At 36.3% G+C, this 13,267-nt stretch overlaps 1 protein-coding gene across 6 annotated transcripts in view; it reads right to left on the reverse strand.

Annotated features, from left to right (window-relative positions):
- Positions 1-13,267, reverse strand: part of VPS13B (vacuolar protein sorting 13 homolog B) — a 412,996-nt gene that overhangs the window by 177,271 nt on the left and 222,458 nt on the right. For all 6 annotated transcript variants that reach the window (XM_065751678.1, XM_065751682.1, XM_065751679.1 and 3 more), the window contains 2 exons: positions 10,260-10,480; positions 4,575-4,781 (listed from right to left, as the gene is read on the reverse strand). In XM_065751678.1, coding sequence (XP_065607750.1) covers positions 4,575-4,781; positions 10,260-10,480 — 428 coding nt within the window. The remainder of the gene's footprint in view (positions 1-4,574; positions 4,782-10,259; positions 10,481-13,267) is intronic.

The raw sequence follows: 13,267 nt of genomic DNA on the forward strand, positions 1-13,267 counted from the left end.
TTCTCATGCCAAGTCCTAAAATATACAGTTTAATTCTTTCACCAATTGTTGCAAATTGACCAATATACCAAGTTTATTTTCTTAGCAGAATTTATCTTTGTTCATCAGGAAGAACCAAACATATGAGGCCTTCATCCTTGGCCTGCCTAAAGCTCAGGGATGATCACAGTTTGGCCACACTACTGCTATGCCTTATCAAAATAACTTCTGCGTTCTTGCTCAATCACTGAGTTTCCCCAAGGACTAAACACTTCTACCACTGTTTGTACTTAAGTAAACAGTAACAAGTGGCCTGTTGTAGTCTGTACTACCTTTGCTCTTGCTGTTCCAAAAGAGGGATGGTAAAAATGATTAACTGTTTCCATCCCTCCAGTACTTGAGCCTTGATGACGATTCTCTTGCTTGCCACCACCCAGAGTAAAATTCAGTGCTCTATGTAGCTTTATCCATGCAGGAGCATGGTATTCACTATCATCAACCTGTCAGCGTGGAAAGAATTACACGCAGTTTGAAATATAAATCATCCACAGACCATATATACAAATTACTTCTTTTGCTGTTTAATACAAATAGTTGTGAGAATTAATTTTCTTATTCGTTTATAGAGCAAGTCTGTTGCAGTTGAAAGAAATAAAAAAACACACACACAAAAAATCTCCCAAAGAACAAAGTAACACATTGATCATAAAATCTCCAGTTTTAAAAAACATACCTATTTGCAGCAAAGTATTTTTGTTAGTCACATTTTTCAAAATTAAAAAAGTGCAGGAGTATAAAAACAAAATACAAACTCTGATAAATCAAACATAAACAAGATCTCCCCGACTCTTGGAAAATGTCTCTAAGTCAAACTGGTAAAACACATTATTAATTACTCTGTATGCTTCATCGCTGTTATACGGCTATAAAGTTACACAGCTGAGATCTCCAGCTGTGGTTGATGCGCTCCATTTTTATATTTCACCCCTCCATTTTCATAAACAGGGCATCCAGATAAAATATCCTATATCTAAGATAACCACCACATACAATGATCCATACTTGGGCAGACAATGAAAAAATATGTTTTTGTATCAGACCCAGAAGAAAAATTTGGCCTCACTGGAAACTGTACCATAAAGCAGGCTGATGTCTGTAGCCCATTAGGCAATCTGACATGTAGACCTTGCAGCTGTACTTCACAGGAGACAAAACAATTAAAAGAACTATATATGATTTTTGTCTACAAAGCCTGTTGACTTACTTTGACAACTTCTGTGGCAAAGGAATAGGACAGCATTTTTTTCTCTGTACAGAGATGCCTCTCGAATGCATATGGCAGACTGTATATTTGAAAATAAATTCACATGAAGTCTTTTCAGACGATGACTCAGGCTGTCAGCAAAACAAAGCATTCCAAAGTACAGCTGAAGACAGCAGAAGTGACCAGTCATCTTTTTATTCTACCCTCTTTGAAGATAGAACTCAGATTTCCTGATTACACTACATAAAGGAAGGTAGGGTGATTGTAATTAAGTTTGCAAAATGAAACAAAGAAATTAAGTGATCACATGCTCTCAAAATAAAACAAACAAAAACAGCATGGGAGAACACAAGCTAATTTTCAAATACATATATTTTTCACTTCTCAACAATCCTTACCAAAAGGAACCAGACAGCAACAATGGCACTATTAAAATCTGGCTAGCACTCTGATACTAATATGTTTAATAACCAGCCACAGAAGAAAATGTATTGTAGAGATACTGCCAATCATTAGGTTACCCATTATTTAATTTATATAGCCTAAAGTAGTGTATTAGAACTGTAAGAAGACGGTGCGGTTCCTTTCATTATTCTTGCCAGTTGGCCAAATACTGTTTCTCCTTCCTCTTTCTGGACTGCCTTCCTGCCTCAGCCACAGACAGAGCACCTTGGATTGAGGGCTCTGAATGGAGATGATGGACTCGAGCTCTTTTCTTATGTCAGTCTTTCAGCCATGTGAACAATGTGGAATCAAGTAAAGTTATTCTCCTAATTGTATCTTTTTATTCTTTTGTGTCTTTAATAATAATATCCTCCAAGAACAGTCAATCTTTTTAATTTACTTATGCTGTCTAGCATTATGATACATTCCTTTCAAAGCAATTTTCAAATCTTGGTTGTAAAGTCCTTTGTCAACTCTAAGTCCCTTACTGCAAAAAAAATTTCAAAATTAATGCCATGTGTTTTAATACAGTTCCTATTCTAACAAGATGGAGATGGTGATCGTAGTTTCAGTGTGGAGAAGACTCAATACAAATCTTACTTTGTTAGCTAATTCACCAAACTTAATTTAGATCAGGAGAAAATTTATTCGTCTGGAGCATAATATTTGTTGAGAAAAGGAAGAATATGAAGTGTATGATGAACAATATTTTTCAAGCAGAAGAATATGAATGCTGAACTCAGACTCATATTGCCAAAACAATCTTGGTAACATATGGATTAAAACAATTACTGAATCAGTATCAAGTAACACTCTGAGTACAGCATGTACTCTAAATACTGCTCTCTATATAGAAAGGCAAAACCAAATTGTTATTTATAAAGTTGGTGGTTTCTGAAGGAGAATTCTAAAGGAACTTGGTGGGTAAAAAAAAATACAATCTTTGCAGCCATACTTTTCTCTTACTATTGTTGTCCACCTTCAATTTTTTATCTGTGACAATATTTTTTAACTATAGAGATCATACGCATATAGAAATATACCAAAATATAGGCAAGCTAAACATTTTAGGAATGAGTATTTTAGTGAAATGTCACTAAAACTGAAGCTCTAGTTTTAACACCTTTTAGTGAGTTACTTATTCGTTACCTATTACTGTAAGTAATAAGTAATATTATGTAATAAGTAATAATTAATGCTTACGTATAGGTAAGTAATAAGTAATATTACTTATTACTTACCTATACGTAAGCACATCATGCTTACGTTGAAGCAAGCACTAGAAATCACTGTTTCATTCTCTCCAAAACCTGGAATTACTTCAAGCCACTCACAGAGTTAAAGAAATCCTTGCCAAATGTTGTTGAACTGTAATTGCAGAGAGCATTCAAGTTGCCAAGCATCTGCCTGTGTCCTGGAACTACAAGGAATTCCCAAATCACTGTGTTTATTCCTAAGAATGAAACCAGTCTCAGAAATCTACCCACCTTCAGAAGTCTCCCAGCAATTCAAGGTCAGGCTGGAGGGGCTCTGAGCAACCTGATCTAGCTGTAGGTGTCCCTGTTCACTGCAGGGAGTTGGTCCAGATGACCTTTTAAAGGGTCCCTTCCAACTCAAGTGATTCTAAGATTGTTTCAGCTTTATGTTAAGAATTAAGCATTGCATACGTTTAATAAATTACTGGGGTACCTTCATCTCATTCTACGCATTTACAAGTCTGTGCCAGAGCACAAATAAAGCCACCTAAGACTGACAGAGGGCACTAAGAAAATAATGAATATTTGTCCTATTCAGTTGCATAGCCTCCTGTGACCACCCATTCTAATGTATCATCTTGCTGGTGAGCTCATGGTAGTCATGGATTAAGTTTAACATTGTATTAGCCATCCTTCCTCCCTATGTGAAAGAAGCAGAACACTTTCTCATGCCTCAGAATAACATTATACAGTCTTAGGCATACATAGAGATTAAGATCAGGTACCAGCTTGCTCCAGGCAGTTATAGAGTACTGCAAATTAAGGAAGCAGAAAGACAAAAACAAACAGCCAATCTTCCTCATATTTGAAGCTGAATACTGAAATCCTCATATGACAGAGTTCCAAACACACCCCTGAGACAGGGGACAGCTAGAGACATGGGAAGCAGTAAAGCTACAGAAGCAGCTCACAGACAGGATACCAATGCCTGGGTTGACCTGGCATGAGTGGACTACTGGGTAACCTGCAGTGTCAGTCCTGGGAACCTTCAGATCCCTACTGCCTCTCCTGACTTGCCTACAGCAGCTCCAAACCATCTCAGGCTTTGTTCTATCTGCATCAACATGACAAGCTGATTGCTACAGGGAATGATTCACTAGCAGTACAGGTACCAAAGGTACTTCAAAAACACCAGCAACATCAGTTACTGTTCTAAAAATTCTGGAGTTGAAAAACACATTATGCTTCTTGGCTGAAAACACTAACCATAGTTTTCTTCAAAGAGTTAATATTCTTATTTTTTTCAAAGAGAAACAATTTAGACAAAATAAAAAACATAGGTGTCCTAGTTTCAGCTGGGATGGAACTGTTTTCTTCAGAGTGTCTGGTATGATGAGGTTTTGGTTGATAACAGTGTTGATAAGCATCAATGTTTGTAGCTGCTGCTATGTGTTGTAAAGAGCTGAGGCTGTTCTCAGCGAATTGCCCAAAGAGTTGGGAGGGAATGGGTTTGGACAGCAACTGTGTGGTGCTCAGCAACCTCCAGGGCTAAACCACAACAGGAGAAACACTGCAATCATTCTTTTTCTTCCACCAAACTGAGTTCATCAAATGATCTTTTTCACTTGTACATGGCTGCCCATATCTTGTAAATCAGTTTTCATGTGACACATTTTTTTAAGAAAATTTACCTCTGTAGTGGTCCCAATGTCAGCTGATGGGCTGTATGTGCTGGTATCTGGTGGAACAGTACCAACACTACTTTTAACTGGAGAGCTAGGAGGAGCAGGTCCTGTCATGGTTTCAGTGTAGACAGAAGATTGGTAGAGAATTCCTCTCCTCTGAATTTTATTCCAAACTTTGCTTGTGATCTCAGCCAGTTCATAAAGAAGCTGCACCTGAAAGAAAAAAATGCAGGAAACATTTCTTAACGAGGTAAAAGATAATGAAAATAAAAGTCCTCTAACTGAGACTTAAAATGTAGTGGAATTTAAATGCTCAAAACTGCTCTAATAAGCAACTGCATTGCAAATAAAATAATTAGCAGCAGTCACAGTATAGTGATTTTGATTAAAAAAAACCCAGCTCTTTGTCTTCATATTTCAGTGTGTACTCCATAAAACAATAACCGATAATCTGGTCTTGTAAAACCTTTACTAACAAATTTCATCAACTAAATACAAGCAATTTCTGGCATATATCATATATGTAGACATTGCCTCTAGAAAAAGGCAAGCATATAAACTTTATGAACATTAACAATGCAGAAATTATTCATTTAACTGGTATTAAAATGATGATCCCACACATCAGATGAAAATGTTCTAAGTATAGGCATCTGCTCTTAAACTTAATAGTCTCTTGGCATATGTTCTTCCAATATTCAAAAAACACACTGTTTAACTTGTATATCGTTCAATTCCGTTCTAAGATATTTACACAAGTTTTTGTAAATAAGAATTAATCATGGAATTTCTATGACAACATACTGCAATATACTGTATAAAACAAGCTCAGGGAAAACTGCAAACAATATACAAGCAGATCCACAGCTGGATACCATACTCAACTTGCCATTATAAAAAATGGAAATTGTCATATTTTTAAGAACTTTAAGCCTCAGGACACATCTACTCTATGAAGCTGGCTTCTTATGTGGGCAGAACAGATGCAGAAAAACACTGCTGTCAATCTACATTTGATCTAAAACAGTACTTGATTTTGTGCGTGACAGTGTGTGATGAAGTCTCAAAGAACATGCTACAATCCTTTCCTAGGAGGTTAAGTGTTGGAATTTTATAAAAACCTTGTCAGTTCATCTTGGTTTTTCTTTTGAAGTTTCAAGGCTTACACTGAGCAGGTCACATACTCTTTTGACGGAGTTTTTCCGTAAAGGAGATAAACTTCTCAGAACTTGTTTTGGTCTTCATACACAGAGCAATCGATGAACAATGAAGCTGCTGTTTCACTTACAGCAAAAACTTAATTTAGTTTTTCTTTAAAAGGTTTCATGTCTCTAGTGCTCTGATATGCAGTGGTAGTCTTGAAATAATTAATTCAAATTTTCCAAGTTTTCTTGAAAGTTTTCTATGTACCTCAGGAAGATCAACGAATAATGTCCATTTGATTGACTCCATAACATTAACTGCTGTTGACACTTTACTGGCAAAACAATTTCTAGAAAATTAATAGGATACAGGCACAAATACAAATCATACATGTTTGCAGCCTCCTCTCCCTCACAATATTTATTGGTCAAGAGACCAAAGGATAATTTAAGCTGTGCTTCTACAGAGGAAGCAGAGCTTTGAGAAATTTAATTATGCTACTGTTGCTAAAGTCCCAAAGTAAAACAAAGGAAGAAATAATGCAATTTCTATGTTTACATGCATGCTTGTTTACAGCCTGAAGAGGTTTGTCATCAGTTAATCCGACACTGAATACGTAGACCTTACTGGGATTGCAACAGCTATAATCATTAAAGATAATAATTACTTAAGTTGTCAAAGATATATATATATATTAATTTTTGAGGCTGGGAACCTTTCAGCCACTCTGAAATAGCAGCTATTTCAGACAGCTATGGCCACGTCTCAGAACACTGCCAGCAAGCAATAAGCCTATCAGTAAGAACCTAATGCACTTTATCAACTGAAATCAGACACAGAGTGACCTTTTTTCACAAAGAAAAAATGCATGCTTCAACAAAGAGAGGTGACTGTGATAGAGATATGTTAAAAAGAAGGAACTACAAAAACACCTCACTTCAAAACCTTCTTAAAATATGTACATTTCTATATGTAAATAATATTCCCAATCTTCAGATAAAGAGCTGAAGCTGTGTCTTTGATTAATTTCAATACACTTAGTTTTATCCCAGTGGTTGTTACTCATTGAAATGTACTTCTAATCTTGTTGGTTTCATTTTTTCAAGTGTGTTCTGATGTTTTGAAAATCCACTCATCATTATATCAGATCTGATGTATGTGTAAGATCTCTCTTTTATAGAAGTATTTTGGAGCACAGCATTAAATATATGTTTACAGAATCACAGAATTGCAGAGGTTGGAAGGGACCTATAAAGATCATGGAGTCCAACCCCCTGCCAAAGCAGCTCCCTACCCCAGGTTGCACAGGTAGGCGTCCAGGCAGGTCTGTCACTGCACTGTGAAGAAGTTCCCACACACATTTGTGCAGAACTTCCTATGCTTCAAATCCTTGTTCAAGAGAAAAAAATTGTATGATAAGAACAGGAATAACTGTCAGTACTTGTTAAGAAAAGTTTCCCTCTCTCACTGCTTCTAGTCCCTTTGCAGCAAAACCACACATAACTCAGTAAGACCCTACTGGCTACTTGGCAAAATATGTGAAGTTCAATATGTTACAGCATTTTATTCTTAAAACATGTTACTATTAAATTGAGAGCTGTATAGCAAAAGGCAACATCTTGACAGTTTTGGACAACAAAAATATTGACTTTACAGAAATGTGACCATCAGAACATGGTTTCACTTTAAATCATAGTAGTCATACAGTAAAATACTACACCTTTGCTACAGCTTAACAAATTCACCAAGTATCACCTAATTGAAAGCTGTCATTTGCAGAGAAAATACAGTTTGTCATTCTAAAGAATCAAATTTCATAGTTACTCTCAGGTGAATTTAGAAGTATAAAATGCTGCTTATGGGATTGTATTTTCCATTTTCTACTCTTGGACATCTGCGTAAAGACTGACTTTCTTTCTCCTTATGCATAAGTAAAGCAAGGATATTAAGTCAGCTTAAAGACGTTCACTAAACTTAATTTGTCCATGTCTTTTTGGTCATTATAATACTTCAGTTAATGGATAACATCCTAGTGTACAAGACCATCACTTAACACAATAATATTTGGTCTGTTTGGTCTAATACTCCAGTGTACAACTTCATTTTAACACATCACTAAACCCATAATGTTATGATTCACACGGAACTTAATAATTTCTATTTTTAGAGCAAGTATTTTCTTACTGTTTACAAAACAAATTATTTGATTTTTAAAAAGAGAATGGCCAGCAGGTTGAGGGAGGTGATCCTCCCCCTCTACTCTGCCCTGGTGAGGCCTCACCTGGAGTACTGTGTTCAGTTCTGGGCTTCACAGTACAAAAAAGACAGGGATCTCCTGGAGAGAGTCCAGCAGAGGGCTACAAAGATGATATAGAGTGTGGAACACCTCCCTTCCTCCTTTAGGAGGAAAGGCTGAGAGATCTGGGTCTGTTCAGCCTTGAAAAAATGATCCACATCTATAAACATCTAAGGAGCAGGAGGCAAAGGGATGAGGCCGGACTCTTCTCAGCAGTGGTGACAGGATGAGGGGAAATGGCCACAAACTGAAGCATAGGAAGTTCTGCACAAATGTGAGTGGGAACTCCTTCCCAGTGCAGTGACGGAGCAGTGGCACAGCTGCACAGAGAGGTGGTGGAGTCTCCTTCTCTGGAGACGTTCCAGACCCGCCTGGACGCCTACCTGTGCAACCTGGGCTAGGGAGCTGCTTTGGCAGGGGGCTGGACTCCATGATCTCTGGAGGTCCTTTCCAACCCCTACAATTCTGTAATCCTGTGATCACACTTTAGAATACTTGAAAATGTGTTTTCCTTATTCTATTTTCCTTTTAATAAGCAATTCAAATTCAGGTAAGGCTTCCATTTAGAATAACGCCATTTAACTTATAAATCTAATTTAATTAATGTATTCTGCCTATTCACTATGAGTAAGAGTTTTGCAGAATTAGAAGAAATCAGAGTTGATCAGACAATTTGCTGGAACTCCACTGAGAGCATACCAATCAAATGTAGCAAACTATTTTGCCTTATAAACACCTCAAAACATTTACAAATCATCTGAATTTGCAATATCCCAATGAAATCTGCATAATTCTATTAGTATAGAATAAGGCAGGTTTTCATTTCACAGTATATGAAATTTTCACTTGTTAATTCATAAAACATTACAGAAATACCACAGTTACAAAGTAAACCTTCAAAAAGTTTTGAAATATAAAAAGTATAATTGTCAACAAAATTATAATTCTGTCCTTTATTTCCACATTTATACTATGGTGACAACCTGTGCAAACATACTAGTCACACAGATTTACAAGCTTGAGTAGACTTTGTTTAGGCTCTTCAGTTTCAAAATTTAATTTACCATGTCCAGCAAGCCATCTCACTCCATCTAACCCTTTTTCTAGTGAATATGAGCTTATCTATTAAAGAAGACAATGGCATATAGCAAGTGAGTCAGAAGTAAGCTGGATGGAAGTCAGTGAATGGAGTAGGAGACCACACATTGAGGATAAAATTAATGTGTACTTTAAAACACTTGCTTCATTCACATAGAACACAGAATGAGGAAAGGGAAAAATAGCATGTGACTGGGGAGCATATTGTAATAAGCAAACCCAAGAGACAACATTAAAAATGCACCAGCCATCACAGCTTCAGCACTCTCATACTTAGGCCATAGGCCCACAAATTTTTATAAACATGATGTGTTATGTATCAGATTAAAATGATAATACTTTGTGTTCTTCTCCCTTCTTTCTAAGAAAGCAATAAACTGGCCATTTTGTCCATGATGTCCTTTGACAAATCTTACAGGTAACACTCAGAGCAGACAGCATGTGAATGTAGAGCTCTACTCAGATCTAAGCAAACTTGCAATTCCCATGAACAAGAGAATTATTTCCAACACCACTGTTGCTCACGCACTGCAACTGTCACGGAAGTGTTATTCAATTTACAATAAAGAATACTCAAAATTTTGCATAGGTGATCTACACTTCTTTGACTACAGTAAACATGATCCAACTCATTAAAATACAAGGTGCACCTTCTGAAAATCTAACAATCTCTTATAATGAACATACCAGGTCATAACTTATTTTCACACATTCATATTTTTTTCCATACTAAAGGAAAACTACTTCCCTCAAAACATTTTACATTCAAAGAAGTGCTCACTCTGTAAGAATATGGTGAAAGAAACTACATTAAACCATTTCAGTATAAGAATCTACAGTGACTGCACAAAAGCACTGTAGCATTTAATGGTACATCTGCAATTCATTTCATTCCATCAGCCAAAAGATGCATTTATATTGTAGCTATTACATTTTGAGAAGAGTTTGAATTACAAAACTTGAGAGAGCTTCAAAGCAAATCTTAATGTAAGCACCTTGATCTTGATGGCCCAGTTAAAAAAAAAAAAAAAACAACAAAAAAAAAGACAAAATCCAACCAGATAGATGAGAATCTCCTCAAGAAAATGCAGAACAATTGTACTTAAATCAAGTTAGTTTAAATTTCCCTTCATAAATCAATTAAATGTACCAACCTGGGGGTTCGAGCATTTTATTTCAAGGGACTCCAGGTCGACGTGAAGGCAGACAACAAATGAGTGCCTGGATTCTGGCCCCGAAGCAAGAAGTTTCTGTGATGTAACAGCTAAAGTAGAAGTACAGCCCATTGGTTCCACTAAATTAAGTGTCATCTGCTGTCCAAGAAGAGTATACATACTGAAATGATGCAGACTTACAGTCCATGGAAAAGCATCACCTAATGATTACAAAAAAGGGAAAATAGTCAAAATTTTCATCATAAATACTAGAAAGTTTTTTTTAAAACTTAACTTACTTAGAGGTCAGCAATTGCTTTCAAAGAACATTAAATTAACGCTGAACCCTCAAAAGCACAATAAAACCACCAATTCCATTCTACACCTTGAAGTCGAAACTAACTTTTTGAAAACTAAATGGCGGAGTTTTAACCCCCAGCTGTGAACAAGCGTGTACAACAATAACCTTTGAAGGATGTACATTGTTTTATTTTTCCTTAAACTGAGGAGCCTTCTGAAACCACTCTTTACTTCTTTCAGCATATGGGGAAGCAGAGGCAGTTCCTTACATTACATAATCTTTAGCTTATACATGTTTTTCTTCTGAAAATTCACAGCTTGCATCTCAACAGAGAGCTGCCATAGGGTTGTGCTTATCCCAGTGCACAGCTCAGCACATGAGACTTGCATCAAATGCATCCAGCTCTGACTAGATTAATCCAGTATGGGTGGGAAAACAAAGAAGCAACAGATGAACCTTGTTGTTATAACCACTGTCGCCTTCAGCTTTCAGCAATACCTTTGGGGTGTCAACTTCTAATTTGCATTAGATGCAAAGGAAATCAAGGATAGTGGGGACTGTATGACTACCTAGGCTATGAAACAACAGAAGAGGGGGGGTAATTCTCATTTCACATGAAATCACCGATGTGGGTTTTTACTCTTTAGAAACACATGAGCATAACAATTATTCCAGATTTTTTTTTTCCTCTACAGAAACTTTCTTACTTCCATTACTATCTGCTGAGGAAGTTGGGCTTTTTTCACACCATTGAATGACTGAGAGTTGATGCCCAGCTCTCAAACCTTCAATCTACCATGAGAAAATGTGTACTCCAAATCAAAAGAATTTAAGAGTAGCTGGATGTGGTCTTGAACGCAAACACAGAAGGCTCATGAGCATCTAGAAATCTCAGCCATGGCAGTTCTTCATCTTTGAACATTTGTTAATCTGAAGGAAGCAAAGGATAGACACCCTCCTCCTTGTAACAGAATTCAGAAGTTTATTTGGTAGGATGTAGTATTTTTCACAATTTGGGGCCTGGAATTAGTGGTAAGAAGAATTCAAATTAATCTGATACTCCAGAAGCAGAAGTGTCAGTTTTGAGAATCAGAACGAGAGATTGCAGATAAATGCAGATTTACACTGGGATGGCCTCTCAAGTTCTCACAGAACAATAAACAAATTGGAATATCTAAGCATCTAATCTGTGCATCTTGTCCTAAGAAAGAACTGAAAACTTCAGTAGTTTATTTGGAAGTTATGACATACTGAAGAAATCAGCTTAGCCAAAGTAACTTGAAAACATTTTGGAAATGTTTCAGATTATAAATTTAAAAGTAGCTAGTAATCTGTAATTTTTCCAAGTTCCGTCAGCCAAGAAATACAAATTATTAATTGTCATAGATCGAAAAAAAAAATAAATGCAAAGTAAACTCTAGTGACATGTTTCTGACTACTACACATAATCTTTGTATTTCTTTGTGACCAGCACAGTGGTTCACATCACACTGGATATATGTCAGGGATTGAAAAGGATCTCCAAAGAGAGATGTTAACTATTTCACACTGTATAGAGTGTCTACCTTAAAAGAAAATTTTAAGGTAGTCCTTAAAATCAATAAGGTAGTCCACCAGTCAATTTTATCAGATTTACAGGAATCATATTATGATGAACAAACACTATAACAAGTATAACAGACTTACATCTATAAAATCCCTCCTTGTTTTCATCAGTTATCTTTCTCAGTTCCATGCACAGTGTGACATTCTATAATACTAGAGCTGTTCCTCAGATGAAATACTTGTTTTGTGGTTCTACTTGAGTTTGCTTGTTTGTTTAAAAAAAATAATAATTACTTACATGCATTCATTTGCAGGTTTGTTTTATGAAACTACTCCAGTAATTCAAAGTGTTAAACGTTAAAAGCAACACAGTTAAGAGGTTTTACTTCAAAGTTCATTAATTAGTAGGAATGAAGAGCCAGCGCGGCACTTAGTAGATGATTTCTCTGATTGTCTAATCTTTCTTTCCATGTAAGGTATAATTTTGCTGTCTAATTGCTGTGATTCGTTTAGGCTGAAAAATTTTAGGTAAAACTTGCATTGCCTTCAGTGGAGCTCACCCAACTTTTAACAGCAAGAAAATACACATGGAAGACTCCTAGTGTGGTTCAAGATTCTGGTTAGTTCCTTACCTACAGCTTGAATGCAACCAAAGATGACTACAGTTCTGAAAAACTCAAAAATGTCCTTGTTATCACACTTCAACTTGTTAAATTTATAAACGCTACTTTAAGACTCCCATTCTACAGAGAGAACTTTTGCACTATATGCGATACGAAGTTAGTGCAAGAATTTTCACTGGCAATTATTTAATGTAATTGCTTTTTAATTAAATGTAATGCTCACTGTAAGTCTTTTGATCTGCATGGGATACAATATTGATAAGGGATTTGATTTAGTTGCTAAGGGATTTGATTTAGTAGTTGGGTAGGGATAGTGATAGGAGGATGGTTGGACTAGATGATCTTGTAGGTCCTTTCCAACCTTATGAACCTATGAACCTATAAATCTACGAAGGTCGCTTTGAAAGTATTGCCTGCTATTTATTTCCATGAAACCAAAGAAGATCCAAAGACCACAATAACAGTATTTTATAGAGCAAATTTTCAGCTACAAAACTCTATTTTTCAACACAGTTACCACCATTAGCTGATATGAGTGG

The sequence above is a fragment of the Cyrtonyx montezumae genome, unplaced genomic scaffold (genome assembly GCF_038088225.1).
Source record: "Cyrtonyx montezumae isolate F1298 unplaced genomic scaffold, pur_monq_1.0 scaffold_8, whole genome shotgun sequence".
NCBI lineage: Eukaryota > Metazoa > Chordata > Aves > Galliformes > Odontophoridae > Cyrtonyx > Cyrtonyx montezumae.